This window comes from Salmo salar, chromosome 27 (assembly GCF_965601325.2).
Source record: "Salmo salar chromosome 27, fSalSal1, whole genome shotgun sequence".
NCBI classification, from domain to species: Eukaryota; Metazoa; Chordata; class Actinopteri; order Salmoniformes; family Salmonidae; genus Salmo; species Salmo salar.
Window position 1 is genome coordinate 28,002,331 of NC_138317.1, and position 22,131 is coordinate 28,024,461.

General features: G+C 41.4%; 1 protein-coding gene across 6 annotated transcripts in view; it reads left to right on the top strand.

The window, feature by feature from the left end:
* Window positions 1–18,867, top strand: part of LOC106588814 (phosphoprotein associated with glycosphingolipid-enriched microdomains 1) — a 101,629-nt gene extending 82,762 nt beyond the window's left edge. For 3 of the 6 annotated variants that reach the window (XM_014178258.3, XM_045709300.2, XM_082970200.1), the window contains 7 exons: window positions 4,959–5,153; window positions 6,850–6,901; window positions 8,476–8,578; window positions 9,291–9,478; window positions 9,638–10,123; window positions 14,404–14,454; window positions 14,685–18,867. In XM_014178258.3, the coding sequence (XP_014033733.1) occupies window positions 4,987–5,153; window positions 6,850–6,901; window positions 8,476–8,578; window positions 9,291–9,478; window positions 9,638–10,123; window positions 14,404–14,454; window positions 14,685–15,044 (1,407 nt within the window). In that variant the 5' untranslated portion in view covers window positions 4,959–4,986 and the 3' untranslated portion in view covers window positions 15,045–18,867. The remainder of the gene's footprint in view (window positions 1–4,958; window positions 5,154–6,849; window positions 6,902–8,475; window positions 8,579–9,290; window positions 9,479–9,637; window positions 10,124–14,403; window positions 14,455–14,684) is intronic. The other 3 variants (XM_045709298.2, XM_014178262.3, XM_082970199.1) reach the window with 1 other exon arrangement.
* The last annotated feature ends 3,264 nt before the right edge of the window (window positions 18,868–22,131 follow it).

Here is a 22,131-nt window from a genome sequence, read left to right on the forward strand (position 1 = left end):
GAATGTAGAGAATGAACCTGTTATGGTCAGTATAGAATGTAGAGAATGAACCTGTTATGGTCAGTATAGAATGTAGAGAATGAACCTGTTATGGTCAGTATAGAATGTAGAGAATGAACCTGTTATGGTCAGTATAGAATGTAGAGAATGAACCTGTTATGGTCAGTATAGAATGAAGAGAATGAACCTGTTATGGTCAGTATAGAATGAACCTGTTATGGTCAGTAGAGAATGAACCTGTTATGGTCAGTATAGAATGTATAGAATGAACCTGTTATGGTCAGTATAGAATGAAAGAATGAACCTGTTATGGTCAGTATAGAATGTAGAGAATGAACCTGTTATGGTCAGTATAGAATGAACCTGTTATGGTCAGTATAGAATGAACCTGTTATGGTCAGTATAGAATGAACCTGTTATGGTCAGTATAGAATGTAGAGAATGAACCTGTTATGGTCAGTATAGAATGTAGAGAATGAACCTGTTATGGTCAGTATAGAATGAAGAGAATGAACCTGTTATGGTCAGTATAGAATGTAGAGAATGAACCTGTTATGGTCAGCATAGAATGTAGAGAATGAACCTGTTATGGTCAGTATAGAATGTAGAGAATGAACCTGTTATGGTCAGTATAGAATGTATAGAATGAACCTGTTATGGTCAGTATAGAATGTAGAGAATGAACCTGTTATGGTCAGTATAGAATGTAGAGAATGAACCTGTTATGGTCAGTATAGAATGAACCTGTTATGGTCAGTATAGAATGTAGAGAATGAACCTGTTATGGTCAGTATAGAATGTATAGAATGAACCTGTTATGGTCAGTATAGAATGTAGAGAATGAACCTGTTATGGTCAGTATAGAATGTAGAGAATGAACCTGTTATGGTCAGTATAGAATGTAGAGAATGAACCTGTTATGGTCAGTATAGAATGAACCTGTTATGGTCAGTATAGAATGTAGAGAATGAACCTGTTATGGTCAGTATAGAATGAAGAGAATGAACCTGTTATGGTCAGTATAGAATGTAGAGAATGAACCTGTTATGGTCAGTATAGAATGTAGAGAATGAACCTGTTATGGTCAGTATAGAATGTAGAGAATGAACCTGTTATGGTCAGTATAGAATGTAGAGAATGAACCTGTCAGTATAGAATGAAGAGAATGAACCTGTTATGGTCAGTATAGAATGAACCTGTTATGGTCAGTATAGAATGTAGAGAATGAACCTGTTATGGTCAGTATAGAATGAAGAGAATGAACCTGTTATGGTCAGTATAGAATGTAGAGAATGAACCTGTTATGGTCAGTATAGAATGAAGAGAATGAACCTGTTATGGTCAGTATAGAATGAACCTGTTATGGTCAGTATAGAATGAAGAGAATGAACCTGTTATGGTCAGTATAGAATGTAGAGAATGAACCTGTTATGGTCAGTATAGAATGTATAGAATGAACCTGTTATGGTCAGTATAGAATGAACCTGTTATGGTCAGTATAGAATGAAGAGAATGAACCTGTTATGGTCAGTATAGAATGTAGAGAATGAACCTGTTATGGTCAGTATAGAATGTAGAGAATGAACCTGTTATGGTCAGTATAGAATGAAGAGAATGAACCTGTTATGGTCAGTATAGAATGTAGAGAATGAACCTGTTATGGTCAGTATAGAATGTAGAGAATGAACCTGTTATGGTCAGTATAGAATGTAGAGAATGAACCTGTTATGGTCAGTATAGAATGTAGAGAATGAACCTGTTATGGTCAGTATAGAATGAAGAGAATGAACCTGTTATGGTCAGTATAGAATGAAGAGAATGAACCTGTTATGGTCAGTATAGAATGAAGAGAATGAACCTGTTATGGTCAGTATAGAATGAACCTGTTATGGTCAGTATAGAATGTAGAGAATGAACCTGTTATGGTCAGTATAGAATGAAGAGAATGAACCTGTTATGGTCAGTATAGAATGTAGAGAATGAACCTGTTATGGTCAGTATAGAATGAACCTGTTATGGTCAGTATAGAATGAAGAGAATGAACCTGTTATGGTCAGTATAGAATGTAGAGAATGAACCTGTTATGGTCAGTATAGAATGTATAGAATGAACCTGTTATGGTCAGTATAGAATGAAGAGAATGAACCTGTTATGGTCAGTATAGAATGAAGAGAATGAACCTGTTATGGTCAGTATAGAATGTAGAGAATGAACCTGTTATGGTCAGTATAGAATGTAGAGAATGAACCTGTTATGGTCAGTATAGAATGAACCTGTTATGGTCAGTATAGAATGTAGAGAATGAACCTGTTATGGTCAGTATAGAATGAAGAGAATGAACCTGTTATGGTCAGTATAGAATGAAGAGAATGAACCTGTTATGGTCAGTATAGAATGTAGAGAATGAACCTGTTATGGTCAGTATAGAATGTAGAGAATGAACCTGTTATGGTCAGTATAGAATGTAGAGAATGAACCTGTTATGGTCAGTATAGAATGTAGAGAATGAACCTGTTATGGTCAGTATAGAATGAAGAGAATGAACCTGTTATGGTCAGTATAGAATGTAGAGAATGAACCTGTTATGGTCAGTATAGAATGTAGAGAATGAACCTGTTATGGTCAGTATAGAATGTAGAGAATGAACCTGTTATGGTCAGTATAGAATGAAGAGAATGAACCTGTTATGGTCAGTATAGAATGTAGAGAATGAACCTGTTATGGTCAGTATAGAATGAAGAGAATGAACCTGTTATGGTCAGTATAGAATGAACCTGTTATGGTCAGTATAGAATGTAGAGAATGAACCGGGGTCGTGTGACCGTGGTCGGAGTATAGAATGAACCTGTTATGGTCAGTATAGAATGAAGAGAATGAACCTGTTATGGTCAGTATAGAATGAACCTGTTATGGTCAGTATAGAATGTAGAGAATGAACCTGTTATGGTCAGTATAGAATGTATAGAATGAACCTGTTATGGTCAGTATAGAATGTATAGATTGAACCTGTTATGGTCAGTATAGAATGAAGAGAATGAACCTGTTATGGTCAGTATAGAATGAACCTGTTATGGTCAGTATAGAATGTAGAGAATGAACCTGTTATGGTCAGTATAGAATGAAGAGAATGAACCTGTTATGGTCAGTATAGAATGAACCTGTTATGGTCAGTATAGAATGAAGAGAATGAACCTGTTATGGTCAGTATAGAATGTAGAGAATGAACCTGTTATGGTCAGTATAGAATGTAGAGAATGAACCTGTTATGGTCAGTATAGAATGTAGAGAATGAACCTGTTATGGTCAGTATAGAATGTAGAGAATGAACCTGTTATGGTCAGTATAGAATGTAGAGAATGAACCTGTTATGGTCAGTATAGAATGTAGAGAATGAACCTGTTATGGTCAGTATAGAATGTAGAGAATGAACCTGTTATGGTCAGTATAGAATGAAGAGAATGAACCTGTTATGGTCAGTATAGAATGTAGAGAATGAACCTGTTATGGTCAGTATAGAATGTAGAGAATGAACCTGTTATGGTCAGTATAGAATGTAGAGAATGAACCTGTTATGGTCAGTATAGAATGTAGAGAATGAACCTGTTATGGTCAGTATAGAATGAAGAGAATGAACCTGTTATGGTCAGTATAGAATGAACCTGTTATGGTCAGTATAGAATGTAGAGAATGAACCTGTTATGGTCAGTATAGAATGTAGAGAATGAACCTGTTATGGTCAGTATAGAATGTAGAGAATGAACCTGTTATGGTCAGTATAGAATGTAGAGAATGAACCTGTTATGGTCAGTATAGAATGAAGAGAATGAACCTGTTATGGTCAGTATAGAATGAAGAGAATGAACCTGTTATGGTCAGTATAGAATGTAGAGAATGAACCTGTTATGGTCAGTATAGAATGTAGAGAATAAACCTGTTATGGTCAGTATAGAATGTAGAGAATGAACCTGTTATGGTCAGTATAGAATGTAGAGAATGAACCTGTTATGGTCAGTATAGAATGAAGAGAATGAACCTGTTATGGTCAGTATAGAATGTAGAGAATGAACCTGTTATGGTCAGTATAGAATGTAGAGAATGAACCTGTTATGGTCAGTATATAATGTAGAGAATGAACCTGTTATGGTCAGTATAGAATGTAGAGAATGAACCTGTTATGGTCAGTATAGAATGTATAGAATGAACCTGTTATGGTCAGTATAGAATGAAGAGAATGAACCTGTTATGGTCAGTATAGAATGTATAGAATGAACCTGTTATGGTCAGTATAGAATGTAGAGAATGAACCTGTCATGGTCAGTATAGAATGAAGAGAATGAACCTGTTATGGTCAGTATAGAATGTAGAGAATGAACCTGTTATGGTCAGTATAGAATGTAGAGAATGAACCTGTTATGGTCAGTATAGAATGTAGAGAATGAACCTGTTATGGTCAGTATAGAATGAAGAGAATGAACCTGTTATGGTCAGTATAGAATGAACCTGTTATGGTCAGTATAGAATGAACCTGTTATGGTCAGTATAGAATGTAGAGAATGAACCTGTTATGGTCAGTATAGAATGTAGAGAATGAACCTGTTATGGTCAGTATAGAATGTAGAGAATGAACCTGTCAGTATAGAATGAAGAGAATGAACCTGTTATGGTCAGTATAGAATGAAGAGAATGAACCTGTTATGGTCAGTATAGAATGTAGAGAATGAACCTGTTATGGTCAGTATGGAATGAACCTGTTATGGTCAGTATAGAATGAACCTGTTATGGTCAGTATAGAATGTAGAGAATGAACCTGTTATGGTCAGTATAGAATGAACCTGTTATGGTCAGTATAGAATGAAGAGATGTGGATCAGAGGTTTCTTCCTTGATCAGTGTGCACTATTCTTTTTGATGCCCCCCCCACCCCCACCCGGTCCCATGTGTGTGATGCCCCCTTGCTAGCAGGTCTCCTCCCAGTGTGTGATGCATCATGGCTCCGGTGCTCAGTGCCTTGTTAGGACTGGGGGTTGCGGGGTCAGGGGTCGCCACGGCAACATCGTTAGGCAACGAGCCGCTGGTCCTAGTGGTCACCCTGATGGCCGTCTCTGCCATCGTGCTGCTCTCACTGCTACTGCAGCTGTGTGCCAGCTGCCAGGGGTGAGTGGGACACAATAAAATGAAATGCATGAATACTGTCGTTTTACTTAGTGCCTTCAGAAAGCATTCACGCCCCTTGACTTTGTCCATATCTTGTTGTGTTACAACCTGCATTTAAAATAGATTAAATTGAGAGTTTGTGTCACTGATCTACACACAATACACACAAATCTGTAACAATTAATTACAAATGAAAAGCTAAAATGTATTGAGTCTAAATCTTCAACCCTTTGTTATGGAAAGCCTAAATAAGTTCAGAAGTAAAAATTTGCTTAACAATTCACATAAATTGCAATGACTCACTCTGCGTGCAATAATAGTTTTTAACATGATTTTTGAATGACTACCTCATCTCTGTAACCCACACATACAACTATCTGTAAGGTCCCTCAATCAAGCACTTAATTTCAAACACAGATTCAACCACAAAGACCAGGGAGGTTTTCCAATGCCTCGCAAAGAAGGGCAGCTATTGGTAGATGGGTAAAAATAAAAAGCAGACATTGAATATCCCTTTGAGCATGGTGAAGCTATTAATTACACTTTAGATGGTGTATCAATACACCCAGTCACTACAAAGATACAGGCGTCCTTCCTAACTCCGTTGCCGGAGAGTAAGGAAACTGCTCAGGGATTTCAACATGAGGCCAATGATGACTTTGAAACAATTACAGAGTTGAATGGTTGTGTTAGGAGATTACTAAGGATGGATCAACAACATTGTAGTTACTCCACAATACTAACATACATTTCAGAGTGAAAAGAAGGAAGCCTGTACAAATAAAAAATATTCAAAAACATGCATCCTGTTTGCAATAAGTAATACTGCAAAAAAATGTGGCAAAGAAATTAAATGTTAGTCCTGATTACAAAGTGTTATGTTTGGGGCAAATCCAATACAACATACCACGGAGTACCACTCTTCATATTTTCAAACATGGTGGAGACTGCATCATATTATGGGTATGCTTGTCATTAACAAGGACTGGACTTTTTTTAGGAAAAAGATCAGCGGAATAGAGCTAAGCACAGGCAAAATCGTAGACGAAAACCTGGTTCAGTCTGCTTTCCAACAGACACTGGGAGACAAATTCACCTTTCAGCAGAACAATAACCTTAAACACAAGGCCAAATATACACTGGAGTTGTTTACCAAGACGACATTGAATGTTCCTGAGTGGCGTAGTTAGTCTTGCCAATCTATCGCAATACTTGAAAATGGCTGTCAAGCAATGATCAATAACCAACTTAAAAGAGCTTGAAGAATTTTCAGTCCAGGTTTGGAAAACTCTTAGTCACTTACCCAGCTGTAATCACTGCCAAAGGTGATTCTAACATGTATTGACTCAGGGGTGTGAATACTTTTGCAAACATTTCTAAAAATCATTTTGGAGTATTGTGTATAGATGGGTGACAAAAACAAAACAAACATATTTTTTTTATTCAGGCTGTAACACAACAAAATATAGAATAAGTCAAGGGGTATGAATACTGAAGCCACTGTAGTTATACTGTACTGTTGATTTCAGTTAATTAATCCCATTCTTACTTTGGTACCGGCAGACAGACTAGCACAGTTGGGTGTCTGCATAATAGACTGCATTATTACAGTCTTCTGTAGTTCAGAGTCCATACATAAACTCTAAAAACAGACAAAGTCTACGTTTTAATCATCTTCTTCCTTATTCTTCTCCAGGCAAAATAAATCCAATGGCCGCCCAGGAGACCATGAGAACCTCATGAATGGAGTGAGTCTGTCTGAAGTAGTCCTCTTTTCTTTCCTCTTTTCCCTCTTTTAAAGGGTTCCCTCGCTTCCTTCACTTAAAACAGCCAGTCTGTTATTCTGCTGAAGTGTATATCTCTCCCTGAAAAGAAATCTGAGAGTTCCTCCTTTCATTTTCTGTCAGACATTCCTCTCAACACTTCAGTGAGTGAGGGTTGGCCTTGTGGGTTACAGGGTTAGTCAATGAAAACAAGGGAGAGAACATGTCAGAGGCAACTTGTCTAGCAGAATGGTTGAGTTGGTGGGTTGGTGTCTTCCTGGGTTAGACTGATGGAGAGGAGAGAACAGCTGTGAGTTGTGAAGCTGTTTGTGCATGTGCCTGTGTGCATGCGAGCCAGTGTCTCTCTCTCTGGGTGCTGTCGGGTGTCATGAGGCAGTTACATTAGCATCCATAATGACCGGGGAGGGAGGAAGATGTAGCCACTCCTTTGTCTGAGTGTGGTGTAGAACGGGAGGGAAGATGACCCAGGTTAAGAGTTCAGAGGTCAACATTATCCAGGAAGGAATAGACAGAAGGGAGACATGAATTCCAGAGTGGGGAAGGAGTATTAGTTTAATGTGATGAATGCAGTCAAAATATTTACTCCGCACACACCACACACACACACACACACACTGTGTACTGTGGTCTGGAAACAACACCAGATGGGTAGAATGTCTTCCGCTTCAGTCTGCAGTATCTTTATATGGACTTTAATGTTCTCAGAGAAGAATCAGTATTTTCAGAGCCACAATATTTAATTCACCTTTTTTTTCACCAGTTCACGAGTTAGCACATTAATTGCATAGTAAACTGTTTATTTCAATGGGATTCTGAGTGCATATTATGAATTATTACACTATCCCCAGCTATTCCATGATGATGAGGACCATGATGGGCATTAGCTATAGTAAAGAATACATTACATGTACTCGACAGCATGATTACTGCCCTCATTATTAGGTTAAATAAGCTCGTTGTCTTGTACTCGACAGCATGATTACTGCCCTCATTATTAGGTTAAATAAGCTCGTTGTCTTGTACTCGACAGGCTAAGTGCTGCGCAGCTAACGCCTATGTCTATAGGAATTCCATCAGATTCAGCCTAGCAACAGTCATTACCAGACACAGCCAATAGGAGGTGCTATAGAACTATATATCTCACTGTTTCTTGGTTTTCTATCAGTGAAGGTGTCTGAAAAACAACAAACAAAGGCCTGCAGTGGCTGCTAGCTCAATGCCGTTTCTCCCCCCACAATGTCATGGTGTTAATATGAAGTGTAAATACATTAGATTTGCTCTCAGCCTCTCAGATTGAGGAGTTGGATGACACTGATTTCATGGATTTGTAATGTATTTGTAATGTATTTGGCTCCACATAGCAGATGTTTTTATCCAAAGTGACTTCTAGTACAGTGAGCGCATATGTTTGTTGTATGTGTACTAACTGAGCCACACAGGACCACATAGGGATTTAGGGTAAACTGATCCCAGATCTGTGTCTATATTATTAAGCCACCTAGACCCATTCTAACCTAGTCCTTGTCTCTATTGTACAGGTGTCTGAGAGAGAGACGTTTACCGGAAGTCAATCTGTGGACAGCCCAGGGACTGACCTAGTGGTGAGCAGCTCACACAACGGCCCACTAACCAGTGGTACAGGTAATACACACACAAACACACACACAATGACTTCTTCTGCACGTGTTGTTTGTTTGTCGTCATTTCAGAGAGTGGAATTTTCATTCAGAATACATTACATCTACATTTAGCCTTCACTTTACACATTTGCTTGATTATTCATTTGGCTTCCACACCTGTGGCTATCTAGTCCATGGCCGGATGTGATGCAGCCTGGATTCGAACCAAGTACTGCAGAGACGTGGGGCACCCGAGTGGCGCAGTGGTCTAAGACAAGAGACGTCACTGCAGTACCTGGTTCTCAAACTGTCTCTCTGTTAACCCGGCATAACCACCCACCCACACACTACCCCCTCTCTCTCTCTGTTAACCCGGCATAACCACCCACCCACACACTACCCCCTCTCTCTCTCTGTTAACCCGGCATAACCACCCACCCACACACTACCCCCTCTCTCTCTCTGTTAACCCGGCATAACCACCCACCCACACACTACCCCCTCTCTCTCTCTGTTAACCCGGCATAACCACCCACCCACACACTACCCCCTCTCTCTCTCTGTTAACCCGGCATAACCACCCACCCACACACTACCCCCTCTCTCTCTCTGTTAACCCGGCATAACCACCCACCCACACACTGCCCCCTTTGTTGTATTCAATTCAATTAAACTCAACCCAACTCATCTAAAAATAACATTGGATTCAATTGGATTGATCCATCCTCTCCCAGTGTTGACCGACACCCAGGACAGCAGTCCCCAGCCCTCTGAGGAGATGCTGTCCAGCCAGTCAGAGCTGCGGAGCTCCAAGTGTCCCCAGGACCGCGAGCTGCCCAGCATCCCACCCAACAGCGCCCTGGAGGGGATGGGATCCTCCAGCGAACCCCCTCTACCCGTCTCTGGAGACGGCACCTACGCGGTATTAGGGATTCATGTTGTTGTGCCTGTGTACTTATACAGCTACTCATTGGAATGAGTCCTCTTGTTTTTATTGTATAGTTGTACTGGATTGTATTGGAGTATACACCCAGGAAGACTAGTCCTAATGTACTGACAGCTGTCTCAATCAACTAACTAGGTGATGAAGGAGAGAGGCGGCACCTTGACGGCGTCCCGTGACGTGAGCGTTGAAGACTCCCTCTACGAGACGGTCAAAGAGCTGAAGGACCATCCAGGGAGCCTGGCTGTAGGTCTACCCAACGGACACGGTACTACGTCCCCCTTCAGCCCCGATGATGACCCTCACCACCTACCCCCTTCCCACCACCGTCCAGCCCTCCACAATGGCCACCTCAGCCCCTGCAGCACCCCGGAGCGGGGGCCCCTGTGCGCGGGAGTGGAGTACGCCTCGGTAGATCTGAACAAGAAGAGCCGTTACAGTGCAGACCTGGAGGCCAGGCGCTCAGCCACCATCGCTGCTGCTGTGAGCCCCACAGAGGAGCCCGAGGAGGAGGACAGACCCCCGCCTATACCTGACAAGGTGCTGGATGAGAACGACAACCAGCCTACTATGATGGACGCAGGAGGGGTGGTGGTAATGGGGGCAGCACTTCACAACGGAGAGGTGAGGATGGTTGTCTGTGTTTCTGTCTGTGTTTGTGTACGCCTATGTGTGGAAGAGAGAAATTGAGTAAACGGACAGTAGGACGACAGCGCTAACTATTCCTCACAATACTATATGCATTGTTTCACTAGATAGTGATTTGCATCCTTTGCCCTGGCAAAGGAGACTCCCTCTTCCGCTCAATTAGGATATATGAAACTTCCTGCTCCCGATGAGAGAGATCTAAAGGTTATTAATGAAGTTAGTTACACCGGGAGTTTTAGTGAGAGAGATTTATAAATAAAAAGACAGCGATGAATCAACCTACGAGACTTCAAAGAGGGCCAACCTACTTTCTGGTAAGGAACGCAGCGATGTGTACTGAACCTGTCACCCGTAATAAAACGAAGTGCACGCACACACACTCACTCACTCACTCACACACAGCCTTGTCTGTCTAACCCTCCTTTTTCTCCTAGCAACCATCTTTTGTCTCTGAAGCTCCAGCCAATTAGCTAATCAGTAATACAAGTGTATCATTGGACAGCAGGTGACGCCCAGCCCAGCTTGACCCTCTGGCTCCCTGCTATATGATGAAATATTGAACCAACCGCAGGGCTGCGCTGGGCCACCTGCACCCCCAAAGCATGTTCCTATTGCGTCCCCCCGTGTTGGAATGTGGAGTCAGCATTAATTCTCCTCTACGCGTCTCTACTCCCACTTTTATTTTTACAACCTCCATATTGCACACGCACTGGTGGAATCGCATGGACACACACATTTGCAGACACTCTGGAGCTGATTTAAGGTTAACCCAGAACGTTCTTTATTCTCGGTGGCGGTGCATCGGTGTGACTGGGGTTGGCTGGTGATTTGTCTTGTCAGACCGTAATGTGTATGGTAATGTATGCAGATCAGAGTGGAGGAGAGGATGTGGGTGTCTTTTTGTTATGGTGCTGCAGAGAGGAGGAGAGGGGGAGAGGGGGGGAGAAGAGATGAGCTGAGGAGAGGGAAGGAGATTGATTATGGGCAGGCTCTCCTCTGTCTGACAGACCAGGCAGATGACGGATGACACTCAAGTGTGTGTGTGTGTGTGTGTGTGTGTGTACAGGAGGACATCTGCGTGTTTACGTCTGAAAGGTTCTCCCTCAGGTAGACCCTCAGAGCCCTCACACAGACACATACAATATCCTCTCCTGCTCTGTAACACAGCTATTGAACCATAATAAACAGAAATGACTCTGTTCTGTTTTCTGGAATAATATGATTTTGTGTTGCCTGTGACTTTACAAGCTTCTGCTCTACACTGACAAAATGTAATTGACCTTGCCAGTCACTAGTGTGATGTACACCAGGGGCAATTTTCTTAGATAAACTGTGATATTCAGCATGTCAACAGTCAAGTTGTCTGTCGCCAAAGGGAAAGAGCTTTATTTTATTCGGAGTGTGTGTGAGTGTGTGTGAGTGTGTGAGTGTGTGTGAGTGTGTGAGTGTGTGTGTGTGTGTGTGTGTGTTTGCGTGTGTGTGTGTGTGTTTGCGTGTGTGTGTGTTTGCGTGTGTGTGTGTTTGCGTGTGTGTGTGTTTGCGTGTGTGTGTGTGTGTGTTTGCCTGTGTGTGTGTGTGTTTGCCTGTGTGTGTGTGTGTTTGCCTGTGTGTGTGTGTGTGTGTGTGTGTTTGCCTGTGTGTGTGTGTGTGTGTGTTTGCCTGTGTGTTTGTGTACCCATGTGAAACTAAACCACATATCCTCAGGCTGACTGATGCGTTGGTATGTTAGACTTCAGTCCTCCATCATCAGCCTCATAGTAGATGTCCTGTCTGTCAGTCCATACCCCAAACTGCCTTGATACTTTTGGTCATGTAGTGTATGTGGACACTTGCTTGTCAAACATCTCATTCCAAAATCATGCTGCTATAACAACCTTCACGCTTCTGGGAATTATTTCCACTAGATGTTGGTACATTGCTGTGGGGACTTGCTTCCATTCAGCCACAAGAGCATTAGTGAGTCGGGCACTGATGTTGGGTGATTAGGCCTGGCTCGTAGTTGGCGTTCCAATTCATCCCAAAGGTGTTTGATGGGGTTGAGGTCAGGGCTCTGTGCAGACCAGTCAAGTTCTTCCACACCCATCTCGACAAACCATTTCTGTATGGACCTCGCATTGTACTAGGGGGCATTGTCACGCTGAAACAGGAAAGGGCCTGCCCCAAACTGTTGCTACAAAGTTGGAAGCACAGAATTGTCGAGAATGTAATTGTAGGCTGTAGCGTTAAGATTTCCCTTCACCTGAACTAAGGGGCCTAACCCGAACCATGAAAAAGAGCCCCAGACCATTATTCCTCCTCCACCAAACTTTACAGTTGGCACTATGCATTGGGGTACTCCTGGCATCCGCTCAACACAGATTCGTCCATCAGACTGCCAGATGGTGAAGCGTGATTCATCACTCCAGAGAACGCGTTTCCTCAGCTCGAGTCTAATGTCGGCGAGCTTTACACTACTCCAGCCGACGCTTGGCATTGCGCATGGTAATCTTAGGCTTGTGTGTGTGGCTGCTCGGCCATGGAAACCTATTTCATGAAGCTCCCAACGAACAGTTCTTGTGCTGACCTTGCTTCCAGAGACAGTTTGGAACTGTGTATATATAGTGTACATTCTTATCTATAAGACATCTGAACTGAGTGAAGGAATGCCTTAACATGCATACTTTTCATAGTTTTTCCTGACCATGAAAGTGACCTGACATAACAACTCTGGGCCCTAGTTTTCAGCTATAATATAGTCAGGACAAATTACTTGGCTGGTATATCTAGGAACCTGTTTTCTCCTGGTCAAGTCATGTAGTCAGAAACAACTCCTGGTTGTAGTCATGAAACGACTTACTTAACTGGACTGGCACTTTCATTTGTAAAGCTACATGGACAAAGACTTCAGGGAATTCAGGAATTAGAACAGACTAACATTATGAGAGACACATGGAGGCTTGTTGATGATGGGGTCAAGAACTTTCTTCATGATTCCACACCACTGGGCTCCAAGGCAATCAAATGAATTGGTTCGCTAATCAAGGAGAATGTCTGTCCATAAAGTAAGCATATGGATTCAATGCTCTCTGAGATAGAAACAAAGGAGAGATGCTGAATATTGGAGATGGAGAGATGATGCTGAATATTGATGAGATGATGGAGAGAGGATGCTGAATATTGATGAGATGATGGAGAGAGGATGCTGAAGTTTGATGATGCTGAATATTGATGGAGATGGAGAGATGATGCTGAATATTGATGAGATGATGGAGAGAGGATGCTGAAGATTGATGATGCTGAATATTGATGAGATGATGGAGAGAGGATGCTGAAGATTGATGATGCTGAATATTGATGGAGATGGAGAGATGATGCTGAATATTGATGAGATGATGCTGAATATTGATGAGATGATGGAGAGAGGATGCTGAATATAGAGGATGCTGAATATAGAGGATGCTGAATATAGAGGATGCTGAATATAGAGGATGCTGAATATAGAGGATGCTGAATATAGAGGATGCTGAATATAGAGGATGCTGAATATAGAGGATGCTGAATATAGAGGATGCTGAAGATAGATGATGCTGAATATAGATGGAGATGATGGAGAGATGATGCTGAATATAGATGGAGATGATGGAGAGATGATGCTGAATATAGATGGAGAGATGATGCTGAATATTGATAGAGATGATGCTGAAGATAGATGATGCTGAATATAGATGGAGAGATGATGCTGAATATTGATAGAGATGATGCTGAAGATAGATGATGCTGAATATAGATGGTAGTGGTCAACCCTTTCTGGTTCTCCATTCAAGTTATCCCACCATCATCCTCACCAGTCCCCATGTAAAGTCATTGGTTAACCTTGGGTTGTCTAACTCAAGATTTACATCTTATATGTCCTTGACCAAGTGAACAATGGATTTTAAACCAGGCTTAATCCTCAGTACATCCAACATATAGGAGGCGTGAGGTAGTAGCCAGCTAGCTACCGTACTAGCTCTGATATTGACCCTAGAAAGGTGTTTTTGATGTCTGTGTCAGCTATGTGTTGTTGATTAATGACCCCATCAATCGTAAGGGACTGTATATAGCAGCGATACACAATGAGAATTGTAGCGATGTTATTGTGTATTAACTGATTAATCAGTAATGTTGTTCAGAAATGATTGACTACATATTATACACCTGCTTAGCTCAGTATGCACAACACACATGGTTCTTTATATTGTAATGCGTGGACTTGTTTTTGTTGTTTTCTCTTCTAGTTGCTCTCTCCCTCACCGGGGCTTCACAACCATGTGCTGTCAGAGAACGAGGTAGGGTTGTGACCTTCCACTGAACTCATTCCCCTATTGTCCTGGTGCTTATATAGGAATCACTTGAAAAAGAGATGTCAGTCTGTGACTTCCCTGGTTGAATAAAGGATACATAAATCAAATAGTCCTTCGATGCTCACTCTGACTGCATTCTCTCCTCTCGCTCTTTCTCTCTCTCTCTCTCTCTCTCTCTCTCTTTCTCTCTCACTCTCATCCCTCTTTCTCTCCAGCTGTCAGACATGTACTCCACAGTGAGGAAGACACACCTAGACGTGGAGGAGAAGGAGAGTGACTACAGCAGCATCGCTGAGATCAAAGGTCTGGTCCCTGAGTCGTCCTCCAGTGATCTCTACGCTACTGTCAGGGACATCTACCCCCAGCTCGGAGAGGGGGAGTCAGACCCCCAGGGACCCCCTGGGGACCTCCAGGAGTCTCCTGCAGAGAGCATCGACCCGGGCTACGAGAACATCTGCCTCATTAAGACTGGTAGTGGAGAGGACTTGGGGCTAAGGAACCAGGTTCAGGAGCCAGACTATGAGAGTGTAGGTGAGCTGGGCCTGGGGTTGAACAGGGAGAGTTCCCGTCTCTAACTGGGGAGTAAAGCTACAGTGTGAGGCCTAAACCTGAGCCTCTGGGGCCTCACCCTCAACCCCAGCAGTTAGCCTAACTAATAGCCTCACCCTCAACCCCAGCAGTTAGCCTAACTAATAGCCTCACCCTCAACCCCAGCAGTTAGCCTAACTAATAGCCTCACCCTCAACCCCAGCAGTTAGCCTAACTAATAGCCTCACCCTCAACCCCAGCAGTTAGCCTAACTAATAGCCTCACCCTCAACCCCAGCAGTTAGCCTAACTAATAGCCTCACCCTCAACCCCAGCAGTTAGCCTAACTCCTAGCCTCACCCTCAACCCCAGCAGTTAGCCTAACTAATAGCCTCACCCTCAACCCCAGCAGTTAGCCTAACTAATAGCCTCACCCTCAACCCCAGCAGTTAGCCTTACTAATAGCCTCACCCTCAACCCCAGAAATGAGCCTAACTCCTAGCTTCACCCTCAACCCCAGAAGTTAGCCTAACTAATAGCCTCACCCTCAACCCCAGCAATTAGCATAACTCCTAGCTTCACCCTCAACCCCAGCAGTTAGCCTAACTAATAGCCTCACCCTCAACCCCAGCAATTAGCCTAACTCTTAGCCTCACCCTCAACCCCAGTCATTAGCCTAACTCCTAGCTTCACCCTCAACTTCAGCCATTAGCCTAACTCCTAACTCCTAACCTCACCCTCAACCCCAGCCATTAGCCTAACTCCTAGCCTCACCCTCAACTCAGCCATTAGCCTAACTCCTGGCCTCACACTCAATGCTAACCATTAGCCTAACTCCTAGCTTCACCCTCAACCCCAGTCATTAGCCTAACTCCTAGCCTCACCCTCAACCCCAGCCATTAGCCTCACTACTAGCCTCAACTTTACCTAGCAGCCCTGATGACAGGAACACCACCTCAGGGCTCTGAACTTCAACCTTCAACCCTACTGCCCATCATCACCAATTCAGGGTTTCCGCCCACTACCCCCTCAGTGCAGTTTGGGTGTGCCCACAACCCAGCGATATCTGATTGAATTAGCTATAATCTTAATTCTCTATCAATCATGGTGCCCTTAAATTACAATGTACGTACTCGGGGTGCTATCATATCAGTATCTGAACTATGAAATCACCATCCGTTTTCAAGTTATTGGCGTCCGTCCACTTTGTGATGTCACTTCTCACTCTTTATCATGGTGCACATCACATCACTGAAGATTGAAGGTTAGCTACATTATCAACGATTGCTATCAATGTGGGAAGGAAGGACAATATTTCTACATTATCCATCACCATCATAATTACTTCCTCAGATTATAAAATAGTACATTTCTAAACATTTCTAACCAGTCATTACGAATTCAGTTCATTTTATAAGCCTGGTGACAAGCTGACTGGCCAGTGACACTTTGTCAGTGCCTTGTGATTGAAAACCAATGAGTCTGTGCCATAATGTCGTTCTATAAGGCACTTATAAAGGTATGAGTAGAATGTTTCCCCGCAATGTAATGTCATTTTTTATATCATCTGTTCTCCCTTCCTAGTGCAACATTTCATTCAGAACTTCATGATAAATCAGAGATATGATAGATATGTGTACTTACATACTGTTGTGAAAAAAGTAGCCTCAAGTCAGGCAGTTTAGACGGCCGGACTCTCAACGGAACGGCTTGTTTTAGTTTCTAAAACATTTTTTATTTGATTTACATGTCAACCTTTTTTTTTTTTAAATCAAAATCCTATTTATTTGAAGATGGTGGATCATTGTGTGATTAAGGGATATCAGGAAGTGTGCTTGTTTGTGAGGGAAACTTGAAAAGGTTTTGTTATGTACATAGGATAAACAGATGAATAAGTGGGTTACCATGGTAATAAAGTAGTAAAGGTACTCATGAATAATCCAGACTTTTTAAAAAGGACTCATTCATTCAAACAAAAGACGAACAATGGTGAGACCATATCTATCAATGTTGTTGTGATTTCTTGTGTGAATTGTTCAACTCAGTTGTTTTCTCTATATTTCTTCACATGATTTAAAATGTATTGAAAATACTTATATTCGCTCAATGTGACAATATGCAACAGCAAAATGGTGTGTTAATGCAGCTGTATTGATCAAGGTGTATAATGTGTGTGTTGTATGGCGTGTTTATGCTTACCCTAATGTAGGTACGCATACTATTGATACGGTGGAAAAGGATTTTAAAGCACAAAGTGTCAAACAACATTATGCTACTGCTTCTGTACAGAGCGTATAGCAACAACAACATCATGCATACATATAACCCATCATGTGCACAATTAGAATATCAAATGCTTCTAACTTAACTATTTGAACAAGCACTATTAAGGTAGCATGTGCTGACGACATGCTAACCGAGGGTTGTATAAAGTTAGAGTACTATTTCATTAAGTCAGCTAATGTATGAATTTGCAAATGGTAAAGTATATTTTGTAGTATGTATGCATGTGATTTGGACTGCTTAGTAGTGGCTATAAAAGCACATACAGTAAAACCATGATGCCATTTTAAGGGAATACATTTCGGCTAGCTGTAAGTATGCCCCTTACTCAGAGAGTGACCTAACTATTGTTGAAAATAGACAGTGGATGATTGAATGGTGGCGTATGACAGTTTGGGGGTGCTGTAGTCTGTTTTAATAGGACACCATCTCATTGGTTATTTTGTTCTGTTGTTTTATTCAAGTATGGTACATTGTGTTGGTACAGGCATTTTAAAACATAAAAGTCAAAGTTGGTACTTTTTTATTTTTTTAAAGAAAAGTGAATGAATATTGTTGTTTGGTGTTTATTTTCAAACTGAGTAAGTTTTGACTAAATAACTAGCTATTGCAATGATGATATCTGCATTTGACAGTTAAACAATAATATTATCTTACTTTTCCTCCCATTTCTCTGTTATCTCAATATTGCACATTATTGGTGTATGCAGAGTGAGTGAGTGGATTTCATTACACATGCATGAGCTTGAATAAGCTTGTTGACGACAAACCAAGCGCCCAGGTTGACTGATGTTATATTCACAGATGAAATCCAATAAGGAGAGAAAGGACACTTCCCACTAAATTAGCAACAATTGATAAACATGCATTAAAGATGCTATACCTTTCAGATGTCCTTTAAAGCAAGAGCCCTACATATGAGGTTTTACACACATTTTATAGAGTGTAATTGTAATTTCATTCATGTTAAATCGCAAAAACATGACCTTTTAATGACCATTGTTCTCCCCAACAGATTCCAGATTAGTTCATGTAGCAGGAAATGTTTTCATTTAAACCTAATGGTGTCTATGGAAATGCCATAAAAGGCTTTTAACAAACGGTCTGTCAAAGAGGAACATTATTGCCAAATCTCACAACCAAAGGTACTACACACAGACGAGTGCACGCACACACACTCATACAGGAGGGAGTGGGTTGTGTGGGGGGGGAGGCATGGAGAGAAGGTCCATCATAGCACCCTCTCTTTCAGCCCACTGTAATAATGAGAATGAATAAACATTCTCAACAAGCAGCAGAGAATTCCTTACTATTGTCTTTCATTATGGACGCTGTGTCCCAAATGGCACCCTATTGTCGCCATAGGTCACTACTTTTGAACAGGGCCCATAGGACACTGGTCAAAAGTATTGCACTAATAAATACTGTAGGTATAGGGAAAAGGGTGCCATTTGGGATGCAGCCAGAGCAATGCTTTCTTTGACAGTTATGTGCACATCTGTCATGAGATTCTATCTGGTTTCCTGTGTATGCATGAAAATATTTTATGACCATAATTCGAAAATATTAAAAGATGTATAACAAGTAAGTGTGTATTTTTTATTCATGAAGATAGCTTGCAGGGGGAGAATGGTGTTTTATACATTTAATCTGGTACATTGATTAGCTATTTGCAACAGTATTGCATTAATTCATTGAAAGTCTAGTTTGTCATGTTAGCAGTTAAACAGGCTCATATGGACCATTCATACATGCAACAACAAAAAATGGTATTAGGCCTACCCTCTGACCAAAAGAGGGGGAAAAAATATTAGGTAGCACTAATTTCACAGTATGTCTACTCCAATGTTTAAGCACTGAGCTAATTTCATGTCTGCTGAGTGAAACTTGAATGTTGTGAAAATTCTGTGCAACTTCCAGTGCGTTTACTGTGAACACTGAGGCTGTACCCGCTTTAAGTTAGTTTTAACAGTGGCGATATAGGCTGCTGTGGCTATTGGATCATAATGTAGGCTTACCAGAGTGGCATACCATCAAAAACAATGGAGAACATGCATCCCATAACATTTTAACATAGAAATAACTGTTATATCATTCAGCCTACAGTAGCAGACAATGTGTGGTGTTCAATGTAGGCCTACATTCCATGAGACTTGGAAAAAAGCATGCAGGGCTTGACATTAACCTGTTAATCCACTTGTCCTTCAGACGAGGTGACTGAAAATGTTGTTTGATGCAAGAAACCACTTTACAAAATAGTGTTATTATTCACATACTTTTCAAATATGTCTAGAAATGTATACGTTTTGTGCTCTTGTAGGAAGCAATCACTCCCATATTGCTAAAACAAGCACATCTACTCACGACTGCTCATGCTGCAAACACAGTCCAGTTCAAAGTAAATGGCACAGATCCATATATGGTAATGGTCTATTCTTGTATATAACCCTCCTGCAGCTCAAATTGTTTATGCTGCACCGGTCTGTGTAGAGTATGGGCTGAGTAGTGTGTCAGTGCAATAGAACCCTATTCCGATGTGTTCTGCCTACAACAAAATATATTGCATAGTTTTGTTTTGATATGTTACATTGAAAGTGGTTAGTAATGCATTTGTTTGATCACAATTGCAACAGTAAAGGGACACGTTAATAGTGTTAATAGGGAAAACTCTAGAACAGTGGTCACCAACATTTACTGAGTCAAGATCACTTTGAGTCAAAATGCCATCCAAGATCTACCGCTTAACATGACTTAAAAAACATAAGTCTATCCAACATTAACCAATTCAAAACCGTATTGTAGCAATTAGGTTTGTGCAGTAAGCTATAGGCCCAATACATTATCATCGCATATTGGCTTTGAACGAATTGCCCTGCCAATGCATTGTTGTTCGGGCCATTTTTTTAATTTATATTTCAACATTTGAGGTAGGCTATATGATCACACCGGTAATGGATCCGTTGTTGTATTACTTGTAGAGCACAGCTGAGTGAGGATACATTTAAATAGTTTGCTTTTTATTTTACTGGGCTGATTGATGGTGCCTGCAGCTGATGGTCAGTCTCAGTGGAGGGAGAGAGCAGCAGACTGAGGGTCCATCTCTCAATATCCCTCCTCTCTCCCTTTCCTCCACTGACACTGACCAAAAAGTGACACAATCTTCCAGCTGATGGCGAAACTCCAGTTGCACTGCATTATTTCTGCTTCATGCACACATTCATGTCACTCCTATAAACAGAGAAAATGAAATATTCCTCCATTTAAAAAAAAAAACCTAGCTGCTAATAATAACAACTCAAGCCTATTGATACATGTTCCTACTCATTCATTACTGATGCAGTGCTTTTTTAAGTGCTGAGTGGAAATAGGAAGAGCTCGCATTTTATGGCTTATAAAAGTGTTGAATATAAAGTGTAGTCAGTGCTGAGTAAGAACTTAAACTTGAACTCATAAAAACAGCATCTCTGCTGTATTCGTTGACAGTCTCTCTCTAGTCATGGTTTTAAACGTTTTGAAATCTCACAGTATTAACTTTGCTTTCATGCCTGCTATGTTACTGCAGACCCGTTCATCTGAGCCATCCGATTGGCCAGTTTATGGTCCACTTGATTTGTTCTCTGGGCCTGGCTGGAAGGCAGAGTTTGTACCTTCAGACACATGAAATGGTTTCAAAATGAGAACAGTCCACCTACCCGGCGCGCATTTTTACTACTATCAGATATTCTCTGTAGGTGGCTACTTAGCATACCCAGTTAACACAGTGCCTTAAAATAAAGTGCAGCCAATTATTGTTTTATACTGAACAGAAATATTAAGGCAACAATTTACAAGATTTTGCTTAGTTACAGTTCATATAAGGAAATCAGTCAATTGAAATAAATTAATTAGGCCCTAATCTATGGATTTCACATAACTGGGCTGGGGCGCAGCCATGGGTGGGCCTGGGAGGGCATAGGCCCACCCACTTGGTAGCCTGGCCCAGCCAATCAGAAATACGCCCCAACCGCTCCTCCTCTGACCATCCTGCAGGTGAAGAAGCCGGATGTGGAGGTCTTGGGCTTGGGTGGTTACACATGGTGAGGCCGGTTGGACGTCCTGCCAAATTCTCTAAAACGACATTGGAGGCGGCTTATGGTAGAGAAATTAACATTCAATTATCTGGCAACAGCTCTGGTGGACATTCCTGCAGTCAGCATGCCAATTGCACGCTCCCTCAAAACTTGAGACATCTGTGGCATTATGTTGTGACAAAACTGCACATTTTAGAGTGGTCTTTTATTGTCCCCAGCACAAGGTGCACCTGTGTAATGGACATGCTGTTTAATTAGCTTCTTGATATGCCACACCTGTCAGGTGGATGGATTATCTTGACAATGGATCAAATGTTTACTAACAGGGATGTAAACAAATTTGTGGATAAAATTTGAGAGAAAAAGCTTTTTGTGCATATGGAACATTTCTGGGATATTTTATTTCAGCTCAGGAAACGACGGAGAGAAGAGGAAATTAGGACGGAGGGGGTAAGGGAGAGGATAAAAATGGGACCAGCACTTCACATGTTGTGTTTTATATTATTGTTCAGTGTTGCTCACTTGGGTAGGCCTATGATCATTTCGCCCTAACCTGTAAATCTTGCTTTATTTGGTTTGAGGTGACCATGATGATGGAGAGATTCTGACCCATTTTTCTGATAGTAATCATCAAATTAATTATTTGATGCCTTATAAATCCAGGAGCAATGCTTTTAGGTAATGACCGTCATAGTTCCTAAAATAAAACTTTGTGGGATAATAGAAGTGTACAGAATAATAGTAGGCTTAGATTTGGTTTCAAACTATAAGCTTTATGCTTG